The sequence below is a fragment of the Pezoporus occidentalis genome, unplaced genomic scaffold (assembly GCF_034315485.1).
Source record: "Pezoporus occidentalis ecotype Australia unplaced genomic scaffold, CSIRO_AGI_Poc_V1 ctg145, whole genome shotgun sequence".
Classification (NCBI taxonomy): Eukaryota; Metazoa; Chordata; class Aves; order Psittaciformes; family Psittacidae; genus Pezoporus; species Pezoporus occidentalis.
Window position 1 is genome coordinate 1,350,234 of NW_026913263.1, and position 24,921 is coordinate 1,375,154.

The 24,921-nt window shown below is 57.3% G+C and overlaps 1 protein-coding gene across 4 annotated transcripts in view; it reads left to right on the forward strand.

Annotated features, from left to right (window-relative positions):
- CACNA2D2 (calcium voltage-gated channel auxiliary subunit alpha2delta 2) overlaps positions 1–24,921 on the forward strand; it is a 233,437-nt gene that overhangs the window by 193,469 nt on the left and 15,047 nt on the right. For all 4 annotated transcript variants that reach the window (XM_062610205.1, XM_062610203.1, XM_062610204.1 and 1 more), the window contains 10 exons: positions 8,735–8,779; positions 15,694–15,832; positions 19,472–19,603; positions 19,826–19,883; positions 21,966–22,016; positions 22,169–22,268; positions 23,056–23,214; positions 23,706–23,813; positions 24,495–24,573; positions 24,774–24,823. In XM_062610205.1, coding sequence (XP_062466189.1) covers positions 8,735–8,779; positions 15,694–15,832; positions 19,472–19,603; positions 19,826–19,883; positions 21,966–22,016; positions 22,169–22,268; positions 23,056–23,214; positions 23,706–23,813; positions 24,495–24,573; positions 24,774–24,823 — 921 coding nt within the window. The remainder of the gene's footprint in view (positions 1–8,734; positions 8,780–15,693; positions 15,833–19,471; positions 19,604–19,825; positions 19,884–21,965; positions 22,017–22,168; positions 22,269–23,055; positions 23,215–23,705; positions 23,814–24,494; positions 24,574–24,773; positions 24,824–24,921) is intronic.

Genomic DNA, 24,921 nt, shown 5'->3' on the forward strand with positions numbered 1-24,921 from the left:
CCAGTGTGGGGTGGATGCTCGTGGGCAGCTCTTGTCCCCACAGGAGCCGTGTTCTGTAGGTGCTCAGGGGGGGCTGAGCTTATCATTAGCAGAAGCAGCCTCGCTAAGGAGAGGCGCAGGGTCCCCCCGGCCCTCTCCTCCAGCACACAGTTGTTATTGACACCAGTGGTCACCGACACCCCGGGAGCATTGCTCAGTTACTGTCACATCTTTCTGGAAGGCTGGTGGAGGGGAGATCAGGAGTTTTGGAGTTCATTGGCTTATGCCAGTGCTGGTGCCTCACAAGCACCTCAGCTGTGGGCCCAGGGCTCCTGGGGGAGCCTGAGACCAGCGCTGGGGGTGCTGCAGGCATCTCCCATGCGCTTTCATCTCCTAGTGCTGGCCCAACCTTGTGTGTCCTCTGGGCTCAGGAGCTCATCCCGAGGAAGCACCCAAATTTTGGCTGTGGGCACCCCAAGGGCACTGTGGTGACCCCATGTACCCTGCACTGGGCTGGCACCCAGCGGTGAATGCCTTATGGCCATGGGCAGGGTGGCCTCCAAAAGACTGGAGCATTTTGCAGCAGTCCTCATTGCTTCTGCTCATCCCTAGGGACACAGGGACAGGCAGCTGCCATGCTGCAGGGCCCCTCTGCAGCCACCGAGCATTCCCCCTCCATCCAGGCCTGACTGCCTTCCGCTGTGAGAGGGATTACAGTCGGGATGCTAAGGGTGCCGGGGAAGGCTGCAGCCCTGGGGAGCTCTTGGCTCGTTTTGCCAGTCACGGCACAAACCTTTCAGAAATCCACTTTCGCGAAAAAAAAAAACAACCATTTTTAATAGCACTGTTTGCAACCACTTAATCAAGGTAATTAGGAGCGAGTCACCCAGAAACAATGTGCAGCGATGCGTCACCACAGAGCTCACCACAGCTTTATCAGGACAGCCCAGACCCGCCTGGGATGCTTGATGGACTGGCCCAGCTCTGCGCACAGCTCCCGGGGAGTTGGGGATCTGGTCCCCCCCCAAGCAGGCAGCCCTGCCTGCACCAGCCCTGCTTCCCAGGCAGGGCAGGGGGATGGAGGGGCTGCATAAACATCTCTCGCTGCAGGGTTTGAACCTCCTTTTGCCGTCCTTCAGCCGTCAGGGGCAGGGCACGGTCAGACCTGCATCTGCCACCGGTGGCACTGGCTCTGCTGCTGCCCCAGGCTTCCTGCGGGCGCAGCAGAGGCAGCGGGCAGGGCAGGCAGCAGCGCAGCACCTGCAGCTCCTCCTCTCGGCCCTTCGCACCGAGCAGCGCTCCCGCTGCTTGCCGCTCTCCCCGGCTCTCGCAGCGTCACGTCCTTCCCCCGCGCCGTGGTCCATGACAGATTGCGGCGAGCGCGGTTATTTTTGTGTTGCCAGCCGAAGTCGCGCCGGCAGATGCTGGGTGTTTGCGCTGCATTAGTGCTAATGGCAGCCCCATTAAACCTCACTGCAGATGGGTTGCTATGGAAGTCCGGGGGAAAATGAACCAGGAGCAGGAGCCCGAGCGGCTGGGAGGCTGCTGCCAGCAATCACTCATAATGCATCTCCGTGGGGAAAGTTTCTGTTTTCTTGTGCTTTTTCGTGTGTTCCCAGCCACACAGGGGCCACGCTGGCCTTCCTGCAGGGTTGAGTTCAGCCTCCCACCTCAGGGGCTTTGCAGAGTGCCTCCCTGTTCCCAAAGCAGTCTTCCTTGCCCCACACTGTCCTGCCTCATCACTGCTCCTTGTCCTCACCCACCCTCAGGCCCCTGGCCTCATCCATCCTCATGTCCCCTGGCCATGGCAACCCAGCTCCCCTGGACACCAGAGCACTGTCCTCAGCCGAGTGCAGTCTTGGGCGCAAGGTCACCCATGCAGTGGCACCCAGCGCACCCATCATGTTGCCCCTCCAGCTCGTTTCACCCCAGGGCAGTGGGGGGCAGGGGGCAGTGGGGTAGGCTGAGGTGTGGGGCCATTGGGGGGTCTGCTGGGACAGCTGGCTCCACTCTGTGCAGAGCCACTGGGGTCTGTCCCTCAAGGCGCATCAGTGCTGTCCCCCTGCTCTGGATGTCCCCAGCCCTGTTCCCCAGCCATGGCAGTGCTGCTGAGCCCCCCATGCTGACCATCCGCAGCAGCAGATGGAGGTGCCAGGGCTGCAGCCCACACCGTGATGCTGGTTACCAGGTTTCCATCCTCTGTTTGCCACCCTGCTCAGGCAAGAGACCTGCAAAATGTACCTATAAAAACACTGGAAGGTCATATTGAGTTTTTTCCTGCCATGCTTTGTATGCATCCTCGCTGACAAGCTGCCATGCTGTTCTCTCAGCTCCTCTCCACCTGTGTGCTCCGCTTTCCTCCAGGGTTTGCCAGTGCCTTAGGTTCTTTTCCAGACCTCCATCCTCATCCCAGCACCGTGCTGACCCAGGGGCTGCTGTCAAAGGTGCAGGTCTGCACCATCAGCCGTTAAATGCATCCCAGGGCGTTGTCATCGCTGCATGTCAGTCTGCAGGAGCTGCCAGAGCCATTTGTCCCTTTAAGGGACACTCCAATGCTGCAGAGCTCCATCCCTGCATTTATATGAGCTTGGCAGGATTATATAAATTGCCTTTAAAAGTTGACTTCTTTATAAGCCATTTTCTGCTTCATAAAACGTTTATTACTGTTGTTTTTCTCCCAGTTTTTGTTCCTCGCTGCATTTTCTAGCACTATGCTGGGAAGCTCCCCTCTTCCTCCGCCTGCTGCCCGCCTGCATCCCACTCTCCCCACCTTTTGGACACTAGAAGGGGTGTTTGAAGGGTCAAAGCCCAGCAGACCCTTTCTCCTTGGAACAGAGAAGTAGCTGCACATTGAGCTGTGGGTGTACAGACCCCTCAGCATGGGTGGTTTTGGGGTGCGGTGGCTGGGAGCACGGATGCTGGGCAGCCCCATGCCGCTGCCTCCATCCATAACCCCCACTGCAAGTATGCGAGCAAATAACAAAGCCCAGATAATTTCAAGCTCCATTAGAAACGAAACTCCAGGGAAAACGGGATTGCTGTTTGCCAAATGGGAAAGGACAGGAGGAATAACAGAGATTGCACTCCCGGCCACCCAAGAAAGGTGAGGGATAAATGGGGGACATGGCAGCACGGCTGGGTGCCCCTCCGTGGCCATACAACCCTGGATGCAGCATTCCTGCAGGCACAGGGCCCTGCCAACCAGCTGCTCCATCACCATGGTGTGCCCGACGTGGGCCTGTGGTGGGAGCAGCAGCAGCTGTGCTGTGCAGCGCATGGGCACCAGTGGTAGTGCCGGTGGGATTGCCACCGCCACGCAGGGCTTTGTGTTCAAAGCAGCGTTAGAAGGGCGAACGCAAGCTCCTTATCCTCCTTTTCATTTTCCTCCTCCTTTAATTACCGATCCTACTTATCGGCCAGGAACAGAAAGATCGTCGCTGTAACCTTGCACTTGCCCTTGTAGAAAGAAGGTTTACCTAAAAAGTTAGCAAATAAAATCAAATACTCCAATTTGCAGTCATCTTTGCCATTTCAAACCCAGTTTTCATTACAGCACAGAAAGTGCATTGAAGCTGTGTTTATAACCCCCTTTTAGATAACGAATCACATTTTCTTTTGGCTGGCGAGTGTGTAGAATTGATATTTTTTTTTCTTCAGTTTAATGGGTTTGTGTGTTCAGGAATGATCTCCATCAACTGAGAGTCTTTATTGTGTTTGATATAATGTCAGCTTTCATTACGCTCGGAGAATTACTGTGCTAAAGCATCAACCTTGCTGTAGAGCCCTTCTGGCCAAAAAGCAGAACAAGAAAGTCATTCACAAAAACCCGGTTTTGGTGCTGTTCCCTCTTAAAAGCCAAGGACCGGGTTTCAGGGGGGGGGGCTGCTCCCCATGCCCCCTGTTCTGCAGGATGGCCAGGCCACTTGTGGCAGTCCCATGGGTGCAGTGGTTTGGTGTGGGGGCAGCTGGCTTTCCTCCCAGTGCTGCTGTGCCATCCCATCCCACCGCACCCCATGGCTGGCAGGGCAGGGCACCCACTGGCTCTCACATGTGCTGGCATCCCTGTGGTACCCAGGTGCAGCAGAGGCAGAGGCATCCACATCTCGTTTGAGGCGGTCTCGAAGGAGCGGGAGGGGATGGGAGAGGCCATGTAAAGAATAGCTGGCGAGGCGTGATCAGATAAAGCATCTTCTCAGGGAGATGAAGAAACTGTTGACAGGTCACTTAAATGTTTCCCCAGCTCTGTCAGAGAGGCAGAGGGAGGAAATTGCTTTTTAAAAAAAAAAAGAAGATGCCAAGGCAGATTATGATGGCTGTTTCCACCTGTCCTGGGTAACGCGTATGGTCCCTGCCACCCAATAGGATGCGGAGGATAGGATGCATGGCGAAGGCTGCAGGAGAGGCATGGTCCCCACCAGGCTGGTCCTGGCTCCATCCTATGGTGGCTGGCACTAACCAGGAGTATTTTCCTCTTCCTGGGGACTGGGGAAGAGTTCATCATGCTGTGCGTGGACAAGGATAGCTCTATCCCAGGGGGACAAAAAGGCTCAGCCAGTGGCTGCTGGTGTTTGTGATTGCAGGTAGGAATTTTTCCCAGGAATTCATTTGGTCCCTGTGGCAGCCTGTTCCTGGCTCTGGCCCTCACACTGCTCGGTGGCAGAAGCACTTTCTTTGCCTTTTTACACAGCCAGGAAGTGCCCACAGTTATATCAGGGCCAGGAGACCTCAGGGTGAGCACTCACAGACCTCCAGCTCCAGCTGGAGGGCAAACTGGCCAGTATGGACCCGTCCCCAGGCAGGGCCAATGGCCAGTCCCATCCCACTCCTCCTGACACAGGCAGGCTTGGTAGGGGTGATGTTGCAGTGGGATCACGCTGGGCCTGTCCCCATGCTCATCCCCTGCTGCCACCCAGCCTTAATGCAGGCACAGGGCTGTGGGTGCTGCAGGTGCAGTAGGAGCTGCATGAGCTGTGTGACACGCTGCAGGCTCTCTTCCATACAAAAGGTGCAACTATAAGCAAGATCTGTTGCTATTTCTGTGTTCTTAATGGTTCAGGGGCATGAATAACTCCCTAAATATTCACTGACCATTATAAGTGCTGATGGCAGAGGAAAGATGGGTTCATGAGCAGTGCTTTTGGTGCTGTGAGAGCATGCTGGCTCTCATTTGCTCTTCCCACCCACTGGGTCTGAGCAGGCACAGAACCTGTCACTTGGGTTGTCCCAGCATCGGCATGCCACGGGCTGGGATGCTGGCCCTGCCACCAGCCCCATCCAGCAGCTGGGAAATGTGCAGGTTCTGGCTTGGGATCCAGCTTGTCTTCCCCACCATCCCGAGTTCCTCCTAGCCACCTGGAGGGCAACCTGCTGCAGGATTTGGCTCTTCCAGAGCCAATTAAATCTTGAAAGAGATTTCCTGGCCACAGGGGTCACCTGTGCTGCTCGGAGAAGTGAAACTTGCAGCCGGGGAGCTGAGATGGGCCCAAATCAATGCGGTGCAGTGGGAGCGACCTGCAAAAACACCCTGAGAAGCTGCAGCATCCCCAGGGCATGCGATCAGTGGGGCGACCCTTACAAGGTGATGGTGAGCAGTCCTGCAGAGGGCAACAGACCCACAGGATGAGGATTAGGCAGCTTGGGTGATGTTACAGAGAAGCTGTATAGGGGGACAGTGAGCTGTGGCCCCTCTGTGTCCCTGCTGCTGTGTGATCCAGCTGGATGGGCTGGAGCAAGGAGCTGATGTGCCACCAACAACTGCTTCTGAGGCTTTTTTGGGGTGGTGGCAGCTGTGTGTGACATGGTTTGATTGCACCTCATCAGACCGCTGGCTTGGGGGTTTGGGCCAGCACCGCTCCATCCTGACGTCTCCAGGCTGCAGCGAGATCGCAGAGCACTGACCTTTCTGGTGTTATTTTTAGTTGCTGTAATTGTTTTAGGTGAAAAAAGAGCCGTTTGAGTGCTCTTGGAGAGGGCTGCGGGAGGGGTGTCAGGGAGCATTGGCCCTCACTGCCCACCCAAGACTCCCTGTGGCGTGGGCTGTGACTCAAACCTGGTGTGCTGGAGCATGGCCAGGGAGCACCCATGCCCAACCAAGCAGGGTCCTCCCTTGAGCTGCTGGCAAGGCTCCAGCTTGCAGCGACCCAGAACCTCACAGCCTGCTGTCGTCAGTTAGCTTTTTGCTGCGCAGTTTGGTGTAAAGTCGTCAAGGAGCGGAGCATGAGGCTGTCGGGAAGGGCTCTGGGTGGGGACAAGGAGGAGCCGGGGTCCCCATGGAGACTGTGGCACACAGCACCCCTGGAGCCCCATCCAGGAGGGCCTGTTTGGGTCAAGCCCTAGCTGAGGTGGTGCAGTGACACAGAACCACAAGGGTTTGGTGCAGGCACAGTGGTTGCTGGGTGGCTTTGCCGGAGGAGCCTGGGCAATGGCTCCAGCAGTGCTGGCAGATTGCTCTGTGGCTGCACTTGACCCCCCAAAGTCGTTTACCCCTAACTTGCAGTGAGGATTCAAGAGGCTGAAATCACCCTGTGCTTACCCACTAGCGGCACAGTGCCGGCAGTGCCATTGCAGGCGTTGTCTGGCAATGACAGTGCAAGAGCATGGACAGTGGTTAACACCTCATTGCAGAGCAGCGGCCCAGCATCAGCCTCCCCTCCAACGCAACCCAGAGTGCTTTCTGCAGCTTGTTTGCAAGAGTAGGGGCAATGTTTTGACCTAAATCCTTCAACATCCTCACCCCCTTGTTTTCTTTATTGGTATTTATTCTGAGAGGCTCTAGAAATATCAATGCTATTTACACAGACCGGTGTTGGGTTTAATGTGGACCCAAGCTGGAGGAAGAGAGGATTACATGAAGAAGGCAAGTGTGGTCTGAAAAACAAATATTAGGGAGAGGAGAATGTAAGACCCTGTGTTGTCTCTCAGGAGAATTCCAGCATCTCCCTGCACTGTCTCCAAGGGCTCTGTCCCTCTTCCCTGGAATAAATGGTGCTAAGGACGTGGAGCTGCCAGCTCCTGCAGGCTCCCTCGGCCCCCACGAACTGCACCCAGCATCAGCAAGGTTGTGGCAAGGGGAGCGGAGCCTGGGGTCGGGGCATGTCACAGGGCCAGGGCCACGCTGATGCTGGCTTCCCACATGGGCCATCTCACATGCAGCCTCAGTTGCAGAGAGGGACAGGGCTGGGATCTCACCGAGCGGCTGCTGGGGTCATCAAGGCTTGAAAAAGGGCATGGCAAGGGCTCTGTGATCCCTAGGGAAACCAGGGGGAGAGACATCCTTCCAGGAGGTCTGCTCCCCGTGACTGGATGTGCTGTGCCATGCCATAGCAGCACTGCAGCAGGTGAAAGCAGGACCAGAATCTCCTCCCTGAGCATCACTTTGTGCCCTCTCAGTCACTGTGGAGGGGATTTGAGCTTTTCAGAGGGGCCAATGGAGGATAAAATGAATAACAAAGCACCTTCTGGATGGCTGTTTGAGTCACACTCACTTCTGATTAAAGATCATTAGACATGAAATTAGCTCGTTTGTGTTACGGGTCTCCCGGGGGTTCCTTTAATTAGGAAGTGCAGATGGCCATGGACCCAGGGAGACACAATGCCAGTGAGGGGCAGGGGCACGCATTGGGCCGGGAGTGGCACAGGGAGGGCAGCCAAAGAGGAATGCAGGGTGTTCCCCTATTCTTGTTGTTGTAAACCTCTCAGCATCTTGCAACAAATCACAGGTAATTAATAAGTACTTTCCCTTAATGACTAGGCTTTTTAATAGCAGAAATTGGAGGATGCTGCATCGATTTTGCTTAGCATGTTCCCCTCTTGGTGCAGTCTTATCACCGTGATTAGAGTCACAGAGCCCACGGGAGGGACCAGCCCTTCCACCCCATGCTGAAACTGCCCTGTGCCATCCCCATGCAGTGGGAGGTGGGCCCACATCGCTTTCCGTGTTAAACAGCAGCAGGAGCACTCATCCCAGAGCGCTGCCGAGCGCACGGGGAGGAAGGAGGCTGCGTGCATGGCGCTGCTGGCGGCTGAGTGAGTGGCAGGCACGTTAGCACCGCAGCGGTGCGCGGCATCGCGCTCGCATCCCGGCGCACGGAGAAGAGTCTCCGAGTGCCCTTTAATTACCCTTCCTGATGGCACAGGGAACGCTGTTGTGACAGCACTGCTGCTCCCTGAAGTGACTCTTAACGAATCGCCTCGCATCCTGACACGTGGGGAAGAGGAATCTGAGCAGACCTTTCTGCCAGATAGGCTCTAAATACCCCAAATGAATGATGTGCATTTCTCTGCGGAAGCAAAGACTCTGCTCCCGGTTTCTGCCGTGCGGGAAGGGGGGGCTCTGCCAGCAGCAGGACCGCTGCCTGCCACACTGCCCATGCCCAGCTCTCCTGTGGCTCCTGTTGCTTGCAACAGGACCAAAGCATCCTGGGTTCAAGCCTCACATTCAGTGGCAGCACAGAGGCCGTGGTCACACCAGTGGCACCGTCACAGGGCTGTTTATCCATGGCAGAGGCTGTGCCTGGCCCTGCACTGCTGCAGCTCAGCAGCAGCCATGAGCAGAGGGAAGGCAGCAGGTGATGGCCAGTCCTTGGAGGGCAGACGAGAGGGATGTGGGATCCCAACCATACCCAAAGGGCAGGATTTGATCCCCAGCTATGTGGTGGCTGCCACCAGCATGACTGAGGGGATGGGTAAGGGGTGGGACCCCTTTGCCATCCTTGTCCCTGTCCATCACTAACTCAGCTCTCCCTTTTCTCTGCAGGAGGAAGACATCGAGTATTACGACTCCAAAGCCGACACTGAATACGTGAGTGCTGTCCCTCACTGCACTGCGGGCACAGTGACCACCCCATCACAGTGCTGAGCACCTTGCCGGGGCTGTCCCAGCACCGTGCCAGGGAGCACAGCACAGCATTCCTTACAGCCAGTGTAACGACTCTGTGATGTGCAGTGTGCCCAATGTCCCCCCTTTGCTGTGGTGGCATCTGGGCCCGCAGCACCAGGTGGGCAGGTTGCTCCACTGCCTGCAAAAGTTACTAAAATTAAAGCTGGCATCTGAAATTCAAATGAAGAGCAAACCTTTAATTAGAGCCTGAATCTAATTCTCTGCCCCCCTCCCAGCACAGCCGTCCTGTGATTTCTGGCAATCAGTGCTTTAAATACAGACCCAACAGCTCCAGCTCTCCCAGCACTCCCAAGGGGGCTGGCATTTGCCGGCTCCTCCACACGGTAATGGTGACAGTGACGGCACTCAGGTGCCACGCTGTGGGCACACGGTGCTCTTGTCAGCAGTGGCTGCTGCCCCATGGCCCTGCTTTGCTGGCAGGTGATGTGTCACCCAGCTCCTGTGTTGTGCCATGCTGTGGGATCCTTCCACAACAGGGGCTCACTGGCTTAATGATGCTCTTAGCGCAGGGCCACAGGGGATTGGGTGCATGACTGTGTACTCAGAGCTGGATGGAAGCCCTGGGCAGAGCGGGGGGGGAGCTTGGGAGCAGCCCCAGCCAGCACTGGTGACCCAGGACTGGTCCTTGCCCCGAGGCAGAGCCAGCAGCAGATGTGCCATCAGGATTCTGTACTGCAGCAGGAGGGGAGGAGCAGCAGCACGTGGCATTGGCAGCAACATGGCCTCATCCGAAAATAACACTTGGGTGACCCCACAAGGCTTCAGAAGACCCTGTGCAGAAGGGAGGGGAGGACCTAGGCTTGCTGAGGTCCCACTAGTCCAAGTGATGCACCCTGTGCCTGCCGAGCTCTAGCTCTCCTCTCACTCCACCTTGGAGGTGATGCCCCAAAGCGAAGCCACAGCAGCATGGGTGCCTTCAAAGCAGAGTTACTGACAAGGTGCCAGTGGCATTGTCCCCAGGCGGCTCCTTGGCAGGGGAAGCCAGCCATGGAGAGTCTGGGAGGTGGGATGGAGAGGTCAATGCTGTGACTGAAGGGGGGGAACTTACTCTCCTGAGCAGGTCTCCCTGCTCATGGTCCCACTCATTCGGAGCAGGGGATGTCTCCTGTCCCTCCCCAGCCTGGAAGAAGCTGCCAGAGGGAGGAAAGGATGCTGCTGTCCATGGCTGCTCCAGAGAGGACAGTTTATGGGCTTAAAATGCATTAGAGCAGATTCTGGGCAGAAGTGGAGGAAAAGCTGTTTGGTAGTCAAGGCAGAAGGCAGCCCAGGGAGCAGGGCAGCTCCCTGTCCAGGGGGGCAAGGAGCAGGACTGATGTTCCATCATGCTGGGCAGTACTTTTGCCATCACTGCCATGGGCTGCTGGGCACAGGGGAATTGGAGGTCCCCATGCCTGGTGTTGCCTGCTTTGACCCGTCCTGCCTGCCCACTCCCAGCCAGTGTCAGCAGCAGCCATCTGAGCTGGCAGCTCCTGGCTGCTAGCTTTGGGATTAGCCATTTCTGCAGATAAAGAGAGCACCCTGGTCACATTAGGCAGGATTAGGAAATAGGAGGCATCTCAACCTCAGAGCTGTGAGCCATGGGGCACCAGGGAGAAACCCTGCACTGCAGTGTGGCACCGTGTCCCTGGGGACCACAAAGCACAGCTCCCTGCGCACCGGTCCTTCGCCAAGAGAGGTGGCATGTCACTGGGGAGGAGCAGCCCTGCACACCCATCATCAACCACACCAGTCCTCCCATGGGGAAATATCCAGCAAAATTTGGGGTGTCCTATTGCCAAGGCTTGTGGGTTTGGTAGGGAGGGTGCTTCCCTATTGCTGTTGCTGCTTGCCAGTGAAATCCTAGCAAATTTAATCCCAGCAAAAATAATGGAAAGAAAAGAAGGTGATGCTCAAATAAAAAAAGGAGGGAGATGATACCAGAAGGTCTGAATGGAACTAAATAGTGCTCTTTCCATCTTTTCTTTATGTAGCTTCAATTTTGATATTTAAATTGAGCAGGATCTAGCTAAAGCGGAGTTAGTTCTGATGGACAATGCCTATTCAACATAACCAGGGCTTATTCACAACCCTTACGCTGGCTTTAACTACAGTGAGAAAGAAATGAGCTTCCTATTCATTTTGCTTGCACCTCAGCTCAGCTATCTTACTAAACAGATTTTGGATTTCCAAGTGGCTTTTAACAAATGGGAATATCAGGAAATTTTCCTGGGTGTCCTCATGGCTCTCAAAATGTTGGCAGAAGTGGAGTTTTCACCTTTCCCCACTAGCAAGGGCCGTGGGGTTTATCCAGGGAGGAGCGTTCTAATCAACAGATTAGAACACCCTTGGATGGGTGTCACAGGCAGAACAACGCACAAGTAAAGTGATTTTCCATCTTAAGCACTGTGTTCATGGCAGATGATGGTGCTTAAGGCACAGCTGAGGCCAAACTCCCTTGGGATGTACTGTTTCCTGGTGGAAGGCAGCACAGCTCCATGAAGGTATCCTTGCCCCAAGGTCAGCCCTGCACACCCACCCAACTGCTCCAGGTCCCAGGGAGGGTTGAGAGCGAGGGGCTGGTGGAGGGAGGCTCTGTGCCAGCACCTGCACCCTCTGGTGCAGGGGAGGCAGGGAAGAGCCCACACCGATCCCGGCTGCAGGCATTGGCAGGGGCTGCAGGCAGGGGCAGGGGCTGCAGGAGGGGCTGTGGTTGCAGGCAGGGGCTGCCCTCTCGCTGCTCACCCCACATGGTCCACGCAGCAAGGAGAGGGAGGAGGAGACAAAAAAGCCCCTAAATGTCAGCAGCAGATGAAGGGTGCTGGAAAATGTAATCTTCTAACTTTCTCAACTGATGTGACATTTGGATTTCCTCCCGATAAGCTATCAGCCCCACAAGTTTCTTTTGCCTTTTTCTTCTCTCTCCCCCCCCTTCTCTCCTCTGGCTGGTAATTTAAAAATAAATGGTCTAGAAAGATCTCTAAACAGTACCTTTGGCAAAGATTAAAAAAAGCAGAGGGGCAGGGGAGGAGGCTGGTTGTTATTTATAACCTGGGCTGCTATGAAAGCAGGAATGTGGCTGGAGAACGCACCGTCTCCCTCCCTGGCTTTACAGCACTGCCTTTCGGGAAAAGCTGAGGTGTTTAAGAAGGAGAAAGGTCCTTTTGCATGTGCCTGGACTTCCTCAGCCGTGTGCTGAGGGCTGGCATTTGTATGCATTATTAGTAGTTATCACAGCGTGTTGATATGAATGTTTCACTGGCTTTTCCAGACTTAGCATGGATGGGTGCCCCTGGGAAATGCAAAAGGATGTGCATATCTCTGGGTGAGATACATTCGAGATCAGGTGGGGGGACAGGATATGGGATGCAGGGATGCTGTCGGGGTGCTGTGGCTCACCATGATAGTACCAGGGGTACAAGGAGGAGCACTGCAAGGGAGGGCTGCAGCTGCCCAGCTCATCTGGAGCCGTGACACCCCAGCCAGCATCCCAGAGCATCCTCCTGCCCCGCTGGCCACATCAGCCCTGTGTTTGTCAGCGGTGCTGCCATTTAAGCAGTCATCATTAGCTGTGATGGCTCGTTCCCATGGAGATGAGCAACGAACGGGGGTGTCTGCATCCTGCCGAGGCATCGCTGCTGCACCAGGTCACATCCCTGGCTAGATCCGCAGCTCCAAACGCCAGCACTCCTGGGGACCCCCAATAGTCCGTGTGCCTGGGGCAGGCTGGCGCTCCTCAGCCAGCCCCAGCCTGGATGTGAGGGAGGGCAGCTACTTGCCTGGAGCACGGCAGCCTCCAGTAAGGCTGTTGTGTGGTGCCACTGCTGCTCACTGGGTGTTGAGGCACCTCTGGGTTTTGCCCCCTGTCCATCATTTTGGGAGACTAAAGAGCAAATGTGGCTGTCAACGCAGCTGCTAAAGCACTGAAGGTGGCAAAAGCTCTCTGCACAGGATGACTTCTTACTGAAGCAATAAATACATATAATATTGATAGATTGCCATCGAGTCCATTTCTAATGGTGTGTAGCACATAATATATTCAATCTGTAGCATCTATTTGTGTTACGTTGTGCATACCGTAACAGATAAATAGATGTTTCCAAGTTCTTTGGAAATGTAATGATGAGAAATGCTGCTGAATGGGGCTAGTGGCCTCCTGAGATGCTCGCAGTTAAACCAGTGTAAATCCAGGAGAACCTGAATCATCTTCTCCTTTCCTCTAATCAAAATTTAATGCAGAATTTCTTCCTCCAGCCCTCCCAAGGCAGCTCCTTGTAGCTCCAGCATAGCACAGAGACGCTCCATCCCTGCCCTGGCTGGTGACAGCTCTGCTGCCTTCATCCGGGTGGAAATGACCCCATTTCAGGGGCTAAATTCAGCCTGGCTTAAACAGGAGTAACTCAGTTGAGGTTGGGAAATTTATGGATAAAGGATAAGCGTAGCTTGGATAAGATCAGCTCTTTCCTCGGGTCTGTTTGCCATATAGGTGTCAGTGATGCATGAAGTGTCCTACGTATAGATAGCTGTACATTTCTCTCCAAGATCTATACATATGCCTCTTTACAGCTACATGAATGAGAGCATCCAGACAGCGCCAGACCTGGCAGAATACAAATTAGCCCCTCAGAAGTGGGTGATATAACGGGATAATGATAAACAGAGGAGCAGTAATTATACACAGTGATTCCAGCTCTCCTGAAGTGGGAATAACCATGCCAGCCTGGAGGAAATAGGGAGGATTGGATTTTGCCAGCTGCCAGCAATGGCAGGAGGGCAGTGGGTGCGCTGGACCCAGGCAGGGTGCCCTGCTGATTTGGGATGGAGAGGGACCGGGACACGTCACCAGGACTTTGCTGGACTCAGTAAAGAAAAGGGTTTAGTGTCAAAGCAGAGCTCTTGGTGCTGCAGGTGCCCTCGGGGCCACAGCTGTATCCTTCTAAAGCCTGTTTTCAGCAGGCACCTCTAAATCACTGTCTGGTGCTCGAAGAGGTTGGCAGGGGCAAACTGTTGTGTGTGTGCAACCACTTTCCCCCTGAGACCCGAGCCCCACATTGACAGCAGGTTTGGGGCCAGATCTGCTCTCTCCATAGCCGATGGCCCACAGCTGGGCAGAGGGATCCAGCAACAGGGTTTGTGCCTTTTCTCTGGATTTACTTGAAATTGAGAGAGTAATCTGGCTTTTTATCTTGAAGGCATGGCTCAGGGGAGGTGGGGACGGTCCCTGCCTGCCTCCCGCTTGGCTACTGCGGCTGTAATTGAGTTCAGCATCTTTCTGAGCAGGGGGAGCCCCCGCGCCGGGATCAGCTCGGCAGCGTGTTTACACTCACAATCCATCGTCTGGAATTAAAGCCCAAACCTTGCATATCAATCCTGTTACTCTCCTGAGCTGTGGCGAATGGTTTGGCCACCCCTCACAATGTCAGGGGAATGTCACTGCCTGGGTGGCCGGCTGGAGCTGGTGCAGGAGAGGTGGCATCTCTGCATCATCTGCAAAGGGGCAGTGGGAAGGAGGCCAGGATGGGTGTTAAGCGAGCTTCAGAGTTTATTTCCAAGCACGTCGTTTTCCTTCCCATATATGGCTTTCCCAGGAGAAATTCCGATGTTTTGTCCCCAAGGTTTTGTCAGGAGGAGCCTGGCCAGTGGGAGAACTGCTCACACTGGGCCATGGAGGACAGCAGGATGGGACCGTGTCCCCACTGGTGCCAGGGTGCTGTCCCTGGCATGGCCCCACGTGAGCCCTGCCTGGAGCTGCTTGCACTTCCAGTCACATCCCTTGCTGTTCCTGTGGGCTGATCCCTGCTCTCACAATCAGATGCCTCACACAGGCTTCGGGATGGGCATCTCAGTCAGGGGGAGGCAAGAAGAGAGAGGCACTGAGCTGCTTCTTGGGGTGAATTCGCTCCCATGCCAGGCAGCTCAGCAGCCAGATCTCCTGCTCAGCCCCATCCAGCCCTGTCCCATTTGCTCCCACAGCCAGGGCCAGAGCCACCCTGTGTCCCAGCTTGGGCTCGGCCTGTCTGCCCCTCTGCTGCCTGTCCCTGCCCACAGATGGGGCAGGTAGCTCTGTCTCTCTCCAGTGGGATGTAGCAGCGGGGCACAAAGGGCAGATGTGGCAGTATCCCCCTGCTCCCTACCCTGAGCATCTCACAGCCCCCTGCAAACAGCGCTCCCCAGGCACTGGGCTTGTGCAGGGATGCAGCCACTTGGACTCAGCACCTTCTCCCAGGTTTCTTTGCTCCCAGCAGGATGGTGGAGGCTGTTTCCTCAGCTCTGTGGTGAGGCCACCCCCTTTCTCCCGTTCCCCATGTGGCCCTATGCCTCGGCTCCATCCCTATCCCCTGCCTGCAACCACACAGCCTCTGCCTGCACCAGCTCAGGCTGGTTCCAGAGGGGTTTTACCATCGGTGCCACGTTGATAGCAGGGCCCCAGGAAGGGAGAGGAGGGCTGGGAAGGTGAGGGAGCGCGTTCCAGTGCCGGCAGCGGGGAATTCACCATCTCCCCACCATAATTAAATATTGTTTGCATTGCTTATTGACAGAGCAGTAAGCTGCACTCGGGTTTAATTTGTTCTTTGATAGTTGCTTTTGCTGCTAATTGATTTTCAAGGCTTTTTTTTTGTTTGGTTTTTTTTGTGTTTGATTTAATACCTGCCAGCCTACCAAAGCTGGAGAGGCAAGAGGAACGCCGTGCCCTCCGGATCCCTGTGCAGGACAAATCCAGCAGGAGAGCCAGCACTGCTGGTCTCTGCAATGGGGATGAGCTTTGGGTGGCAGCACTCCCAGTGTGCATCCAGGGCTGGTACTTACAGGTGACTCCATGTGCTCTGTTCCTTCCCTAGGATGATCCTGATGGAGAAGAGATCGAGAGGGAGAAGTCCAACTCCTTGAAGCTGGAGTTCACCGATGATGCCAATTTCAAGACCAAGGTTAACTATTCCTATGCTGCCGTGCAGATCCCCACGGACATCTACAAAGGCTGTGAGTGCCCTTCCTCACCCATCCTGCTCCTCTTTGCACTGCCTGGCCAGGCTCAGCCTCCACCTCTCCTGCACCCCAGGGTGGTGGTCCCTGGGGAGCCCTGGCTGGCTCTCGGTGCCAGGGCACACAGGCACTGAGAAGAGGCAGAGTCACTGTGTCAGGACAGAGGTGCCATGTCCTTCCCCAGGGACCCTCATGAGCTTGGCACAGGCCAAAGAGGCAAATTGGGGTTAGGGGCTATTAGGAAGGGATGGAGAGCAAAGGAGAAATGGTAATTACGGCACAGGGTAAGGCTTGGCTGCATGCACATGGCTGTGATCTTCCCTGTAGAAGAGTTCATCAAAGCTCAAGGAGGTTCAGAGGAGGCGCTGGGGACAATCAGGATGGACAATCAGAAGGATGGAGCAGCTCTGTGCAGGAACAATTACAGAGGCAGCAACTCCCTGCTCATAGAAGGGAGTGAGACAGGATGGGCAGTGGGAGAGGGTGAAGCAGGGATGCTTCCCCACTGGCTTTGGGCTGCTTGGGGCTGATGTCAGGAAAAGAGGGAAGAAGCAGCTGAAATCGTGCAGGAAGCCAGCTGAGGGTGATAGCAGGACAGTGCCATGGCACCCCAGGGAAGCTCCTTCCTCCCAGGAGCATGCAGGGGCTCTCAGCCCCAAGGCCATGCCCCTGTGGCTATTGGAGGCTGCTCCAGAAAGGGGGACGGGGACAGGAGCAGGCAGGGAGGGATGCATGGACATATGGACAGCTTTAAGTCCCCGCTGCGAGGTGACACAGTCCCTGAGCTTCCAGAGCACTCTCCTCCCTCTCCCTGCTGCCGTGGCACACGGTGACAGTCGGTCTCCATTTCCCTCTAGTGGCTGCTCTGCATTGAGCTGGGGACCGTTCCCAGCCGCACAGCATCCTCCAGCACCCGTGGGCTGCATCCTGAAACCAGTCCCAGACCCTGCTGCTGGGGGCACCCTTTGTCCTCTGCACAGCCGAGGGCACCCCCATCCCAACACCCCCCTGTCTTAGTGGCTTTTGCTGAGGGCTCCCGAGTGGTCACAGTGGTGACTGGAGCTGCGCTTCCATCCTGCCTGAGCAGCCCTTTCCTGGTGCACGGGCTCATCGCCGGCACAGCCGCGCTGGCGCAATGATTCCACCGCGGTGGCAGCAGTGGATTAGAAATTTGCAATTAGTTTTATTACGCAGCCAGTGCAGGCCAGGCAGTTAATGAAGCACATCCTGCGAGCGGGGTGGGCTGGCGGGGTGAGATGTTCATTACTCCTCACCCCTGCTTGCCAGCCAACACCGCAGCTGATGCCCTGCCACGGCCACGTACATCACCGCGCACGGCCGTGGGATGAGAGCAAACTGGAGATGAACGTGCTCCAGGGACTCACAACTGCTCAGACAGGGGTGCTGGAGAGGGGACAGGGCAGTGCGGGGTCAGCTGAGGGATCGGACCCATGTTCAACCACACCAGGATGCTCCAAAAAGCCACGGTGCAGGGCAGGGTGCTCAGCTCAGCTGCTGCAGCCCGAACAGTGGGTTTGGGGTACAGGCACAGGGCCACCCATGTGCCCTCTCCTGCTGGGAACACCAGCAAGGGTGACCGGGCCCTGCAGAGCTGCATGCGAGGAGCGCAGCAGCCGTGGGTGCCGGCGGAGAGCCGCTATCGCTGCCTGGCACGCTAATTAAAGGCGTGCGGAGCCGCCCTCCGCCGTCACCCCTCACTACACACACAAATTACATCCTATGTGTGCTTTATTTACTGTGCCCCTTTTAATTAAATGTGCAATCGCTCGCGGGCGGGGCGGGGCTGAGCTCACCCTCATGGGGACAGGGACGAGATGGGGACAGGGATGGGGATGTCGCTGGGGGGGAAGGGGTTGCTGTCAGCTCCAGCCTGGACCAAGGGGGACAGGAGCCATCCATGGACACAGCCTCCTGTCCGATGGGCAATAGCTCATCATTCTGCATGTGGGCAGAACGTAGGGGCTGTGTTTGTGTGAGGGACACTATAGGGGCTGCAGTTGTGCACATGGGTGGTGGAGGGGCTGTGTTCACGTGCAAGGATGGTATAGGGGCTGCATGGATGAGCAGGGATGGTTATGGGTGCTGTGTTCACATGTAGGGGTGGTATAGGAGATGCATTTGTTTGCAGGGGTGGCATAGGGGCTATATTTGTTCATAGGGATGATATGGGGCCACATTTATGCTCAGGGAAGGTACAGGGACTGCATTCTGGCTCAGGGATGATACAGGGGCTGTGTTTGTGCTTGGAGATGTGTTCATGGACAGGGAAGGTTTAGATTTAGGATCTGCATTTGGCACAAGGCTGGTGTGGTTCGTGGTCCTCAAGGGGCTGGGGCTGTTGGGGATGCGTCAATGCCCAGTGTGGTGCCCAGCTGAGGCTGGCAGCAGTGCCCAGGGCTGCTCCAGGCAGCAGGAGCCTGGTAGCCTGCTCACAGACCCTTCTCTTGGGAACAACCACATCCCGTGACTGAGCCAAGCAAGAAACCGTGCTAAGTGCCAGGTATCAGGGTGGGCATGGTGCTGGGAAAGGGCTGGGAGATACAGACAGAGTAAATCGTGGTTTGAAGGCAAAGCTGCCCAAGGGAAGTCTTCTTCAGCAGTGGTGCTGAGATGGAGGGATCCAGGATTCACCGTGCATGAAACCTGCCCAATGTCTCACCAGCACCCCAGGACCATGGTGAAGGCTTGAGCAGGTGTTTTGAGGAGGGACAAGTACAGGAGGAAGCCTGAAGAGAGCTTTGTGTGCTCCCCTGCAGCTCTGCCCAGTGCCAAGGAGCAAGGCTGCTCCTGGGATCTCTTGCACCCCAAAACTGCATTGAGGGTCCCCTCAGGGTGCTGGTGGCTGCCTTCTCCTGCCTGCAGCACACAGCCACCGTTGGCTCCTCCACACCACAGCCCCAAGGCAGCCCAGCACGGGCTGCTGATGGACACCATAGGGGTCCCCCCACCTGCCCAGGGCTCAGAGTACCCACAGCGTTTGGGGTCCCAAGGCAGCCTTCCCACTGGCCCTGTACCTGCCGTGCCACACCAGCCCCCCCACACTCCATCAGCCTCCCTTGATTAATCACAGGCTGGGGCTGCCAGCAGCTTATCTTCTGCTTTAATAGCTGAATAATTTAAAACCGCTGTTTGCCGGCATCTTAATTGCTTCTGCGTCAGGTGCAGGAGGCAGCAGGAATGCAGAGTGGGGCCGGGAGGCTCCACACAGCCCCGCAGGGACACAACCCTTTGGTTGCCCAGCTGGTGACTGTCCCTAGGGAATGGGGCTGGCACGGTGGGGGTAGGAGCCCGCTGGGAAGGGGGTGAGATGGCAAACTGGCTGTCTCCAACAGCAGCTGTCCCTGCCCCCGAGCCAGGGGATGGGGATGGTGAGCGCACAGGGGAGCACCTGTAGGGTGGCTCCGGTATCTGGGGTCACCACAGCAGGGTGATGGTGGAGCTCCATGGGAAAGGAGGGTGCGGGAGCAGCTGTAAAGCCCCTGAGGGCTCCTCCAAGGGCAGAGGGAACACACTACCTCTCCCTCCCTGCCCTCACCATGGGGACACCACGGTCCACATCGCCCCCAGCTCAGCTGCTCCCCGCACTCATCCACCTGCCCTGGCTGTCTCCCGCAGCCACCGTCATCCTCAATGAGCTGAACTGGACGCAGGCGCTGGAGGACGTGTTCATCGAGAACAGAAAGGAGGATCCCTCCCTGCTCTGGCAGGTGTTTGGCAGCGCCACCGGCGTCACCCGCTACTACCCCGGTGAGTGCCGATGGGGGCTCTGGCCAAGGGCAGCCCGGGCCCTTCTCACTGTGGGATGCAGGTGAGCATCCTCCAGTGCTGGCTCTGGGACCACCCGGCACATGTAACCCTCCTGTGTCAAAGCGCATTGGTGTGAGCTCCCTGCCGGAGCCTGCTGCTTCCTCAGCCCTGGGCATCCCTCTGTCCCCACTGCCTTGCTCACCACCTGCCTTCCCCCCACAGCCACCCCATGGAGAGCCCCCAATAAGATCGACCTGTACGACGTGCGCAGGAGGCCCTGGTAAGGGGGTGCAGGTGGGGAGGGGGGTCCGTTCACTGGCCCTTCCCTGTCAGGAGCAGCCAGCTCCCTCCCCTTTTCATTTCACACATGGCTGCCATTGGCAAATGGACACCCTAACACAGGCAGGGGCATCTGAGCTGCAGCTCTTGGCTCCCACTTCCCTCCCCTCTTCCCAGGAAGGCAGAGCAGGTTGGAGAGATAAAGCCTTGGATGCAGATGAAGTGTTGAGAGTTACCCCTCACCCTGTCCCCTATTCCACAGCCACTGCTGCCGGTGCTCAGTCCTGGCCAGCATTCCCATCCAGAGGGGAAAACAACCACAAGCCAGGCGGATGGAGAGAGCAACGGACTGTGGTGAAGTGATAGCTGCAAGCAGCCATTTAGCTGCACACTGAGTGAGGCAGGATTGAATCCCTTTAGCTCAGATAGAGGCGCTGGCTTGGCAGCAGTAGTTACCGTGCTGCCTGTGGGGCTGGGGAAGCTGTGGCCTCATCCTGCCTGCGGTGGCTGCCTAAAAGTGCAGGCATGGAGGGAAAAGCCGGCACAGGTCTCCAGCACCTGCCCAGGGTGCCCCATATCCCAGTGGATCACCCGCTGCCCGGCCCCCTGCCTGCACCGGGAGCTGCCTGTCTCCTTGTCAGAAAAATGAATGGCCCTGCTCCTATGGTTAATTGTCTTTGATTGCTCCACATTAATTATTAACTGTTCTCTGCTGGGCCCTCTGTGTGGGTTACTGGCAGAGGGGGGACTGGAAGGCTGTGGGGGGGGGCTGGTGATGTATGTGTGGGCTACTGAGCCTGGCTCCCTGCCCACTAGCCGGGCTGGCCACCACCCTCTTGCCCACCCAGCCATGGAGGAGCAGCAGCACCCTTCATGCTGGGGGGGGTGGGGGGGCAGCACACCCTGGGGACACTCTTTTAGGGTCCTCTCCTGCCCCCATGCCGGGGTCCAATGCAGCACATGGCCACTACTGCTCTGCTCTCTGCTGCCAGGCCCAGCAGGGACCGTGGTCCTGCCTGCAGCCTCGGCAGGGCCACCAGCACCGCTCGCCTGCCTTCCCCTCCCTTGATGAATGGCACTATTAACCACAGCCTTCTCCCGCGGAGCCCAGGGTATTCATCTGCACAGGGCACTGGAGATGGATGTGCTGCCACAGCCCATTATGGGCAGCATCTTAGTTGGGCTCTGTGCTGTGCCAGCAGCCCTGCCCCGAGCCCCCCAGCCCCACCATCAGTGTGGGGCCTGTGGGCAGCTGCCTGCCCATCCTGCATCCCAGCGTGGGGGAGCTTTGAGGGGATGCAGAACCCACACTGGGAGGGACCCATGTGCCAGCATCCAGCATCCCGCCTGGATAATCACTTGTAATTAGGGAACATCAGGACCTGGGATTAGCAATCAGAGCCAGCCCCTTCCCCAGTCCTCCCCAGTAATGGTGAGTAATTGATACTAATAATACACTAATTAATTTGTGGCAGGCCTGATCCTGATCAAGCTAATAATGAGGCTCCCTTGGACTTGGTAGGATCAGGCCCCCTCAATGGGATGGGGAGGCTGGGCTCTGCCTGGCCATGGCTGGGATGGGTGCTGAGCACCACGCAGGATGGCACAGCAGGGCTGGGAGCAGGACCAGGTGCTTGGAGGGGTGAGGGAGGCTTCCCTAATCATTTTCGGGGGGAGGATTTACGTAGTAGTATTATTTTTCCTCCTCGCAGCTAAAAATAACCTAATCAGCCTGGCCTTTGAAGCTACCAGGGGGGTAAATAGCATCTTAATATGGATGTGTGTGTCAGCATAATCAGCACGCAGAAAAGGGCCTGCGATGATGGAAGAGTTTAGCATTTAGAGCTCATTAGGCTGATATGGTACCAAGCGGCGGGCGCTGGCGTTCTGCCGTGCTGGGCTGCGCTGTGCTGCATCCTCACCTCTGCTCACCCGCTGGCACCTCGTCCCTGCTCCTCACCGTGGGTCACCACAGCCCTGGTGCACGGGTACTCAGCAAGGCTGTGCCTGGCACAGCTTTGCTCTGGGGATGCTCCCAGCAGGGTCGGGGTCAAGCCTACTGAACCCCCTCTGCACCCCACAGGTACATCCAAGGAGCCTCGTCCCCAAAGGACATGGTCATCATTGTGGATGTGTGAGTACACGGGTGGGGGCTGAGCCAGGCCAGGATGGTGGCACAGCTCACCGGGCTGCCACTGTCCCACTGGTGGCCCTGTGTGGGACAGCACTGGTGGGGAGCCCCGTCCCCCCTCACTGCTGAGCCCCAGCTCCCCTCTCTCCTGCCAGGAGCGGTAGCGTAAGCGGCCTCACCCTCAAGCTGATGAAGACCTCTGTCTATGAGATGCTGGACACCCTCTCAGATGACGATTATGTCAACGTGGCCTCGGTGAGTGCTGCAGGGTGGGCAGCAGAGCTGTGCCCCGCAGCCAGCTCCCAGCTCCCCACTGTGAGAGTCCTTTGCCCCCAGCCCCACCTGGCAGCGAGCTCTGCAGAGAGAGAAATGCCATCTCTTTCCTATTTAACCACCCACCTGCACATAAGCAAGGACGTGGCTGCTGCAGGCTTGGCTCTCCGTGGTGGCAAACCAGAGCTGCTCCCATCGCAGGGCGTTTGGCAGAAACGCTCCCAGGGTGATCCCAAGCAGCCACTGCCATCATTCCCCCGGTGGCGATGCCACCAGCCCGTGACCTCGGGCAGCACAGTGGCCGTGCCACCGCGTCTGTGCCTCGCTGGGCACCCAGCCCGTGCCGGCCCTCCCCTGTCTGGCCACAAGCACGCCGGCGCTAATTAACGTGTCTGGCCTGGCTCCCTCAGCTGGATCGCTGCTCCCCTAATGAATGGGCCCTATTGCCAGCAAATGAAGCCATAAGCGGGAGACAGCACCTGCTCCCACTGCCGGCACGGCGTGGCACGGCTGCTTGCACGAGGCGGGGGGGCACCCTGCAGAACCGGGGGTGCAGGTGAGCCCACTGCCAGCACCCGTGCCGGGTGGCTCAGTGGTGCTTTGGCCCAAGCTAAGCCTTGGTCTCAGCATCAGCATCAGCCATCCCTGGGACATGGGATATAGGATGCTCAGGCCACCTCCCATCCATGGGAGCTGTGTGGCAGGTGGTTTGTGCCTGCTGGGGCTGCCCCTGTCCCCGTCTGCAGCTTCCTCCCGTTTTGCCTCCCAGTTCAATGAGAAGGCGAAACCGGTGTCATGCTTCAAGCACCTGGTGCAGGCCAACATCCGGAACAAGAAGGTCTTCAAGGAGGACGTGCAGGGGATGGTGGCCAAGGGCACAACCGACTACAAGGCTGGCTTTGAGTACGCCTTCGACCAGCTGCAGAACGTGAGCTGGGGGCCAGAATGTGGGGTAGGGTGAGCAGAGTGTACCCATGGGTGGTGGGGGCCGTGGGAGAGCTCTGAGTACCTGGCTGCTGCCCTGTACCTGGGGCTTCAGCATCCAGAGGGCTCCTTGTCCTCCTTTGCAATGCTGGGGGGTACATCCCACTTCCTGGTGTGCTGTAGCTGAGGTTTTGCTGGAGCCGCAGCCCCTCTGTGTTATTAAAAGCCATGAGAGCTGGGTGGAGGGAGATGGAGCCAGACACCGTGCCAGAGACAAAATAAAGATGAATGGTGCTATTAGGTGCTGAGCAGCAATAATCACAACATCATTTCCAAGCAGACAGTGTCCCTCCTCCTGCCCATTCACCCTGACCACCCTCACCCCACTGAAACAGGCTGGGAAAAGAGATGGGTCGTGGCCAGCCCTCCTGGCCGCATCCAGCCCGGCAGAGCTCGCTCAGGTCCAGCCTCAGGCGCCATTTCTCTGCCCCACAGTCCAACATCACACGTGCCAACTGCAACAAGATGATCATGATGTTCACAGACGGCGGTGAGGACCGAGTGCAGGACGTCTTTGAGAAGTACAACTGGCCCAATAAGACGGTGAGGGGCTGTGGGGTCATGTGCCAGGCTGAGGCTGCTCACTAGGGAGAGAGGGGGCTGCTCCAGCTCCATTGCCAGCTTCCACCTTGTTTGACTCATCCCCATCCTCTCTCCCTGACAGCCTGCTTCTGCTGCTGCCCTGGTAATGGGACAGCTGGCACGTCAGTGCTGTTTATAGCTGGTTCCCACATTGGCGTGAGGGAGGCAATGGGACGAGGCATGCCGCAGGCTGCTGGGGAGGGGATGGGGCTGGTGGGCTTCATAAATGCCATCCCTGGGGAAAGCACACCCCAGCTGGGAGCAGACAAACCTGCAGGAGGGTCTCCACCAAGACCTGAAGACCTGTGAGGTGGGGAGATGTGATCCATGCAATACCCTCAGGGAGCACAGACCCTTCTGGGTGCAGCGATGCTCCAGCACAAAGACCCCTGGGGCGGGGGGCTTTGGCCATCACAGTGGTGCTGCAGCATAGGAGTGGCCATGGCTGGGTGAGGAGAGGGGCTGCCCTGCTGCCAGCACAGCCAAGCATCCGCGCCTCCTGCCTGCCTGCACTTGGCTGGGGGCATCTCAGTCTGTGGGCCATGGCAGGCAGTGCCACGCTGTCCCCGGGGAGGGTGCCATCAGCCGGTGTGGAGGCCCTGGGTGCCCACCGGCCATCCCTCACCGTGTGCTCTGCCGCAGGTGCGGGTCTTCACCTTCTCAGTTGGGCAGCACAACTACGACGTGACCCCGCTGCAGTGGATGGCCTGCGCCAACAAAGGTGAGCGGGGCCAGCACCCAGCGGGCACGGGAGGCTGCAGGGGCTTGGCTCACGCCTCCAATGGGGGCTGGCACCGGTGCTCCGGTGTGTGCCGCTGTCAGCAAGGCGCTTGCTGCAAGCCTGGAGGGCAGCAGGACAGCCAGGCTGCTGGACAGGCAGACGGAGAACCCCCCCAGCTGCCTTTGTCTCTCTTTCCCAAGGTTACTACTTTGAAATCCCCTCCATCGGTGCCATCCGCATCAACACGCAGGTACGTCAGGGTGCAGGCAGGCAGCACTGCCCTCTGGGGATGGGGTGCCCTGCCTTGGGCTGTGCTCAGGCAGCCGCAGCCCTGGCAGTGAGCCTAAG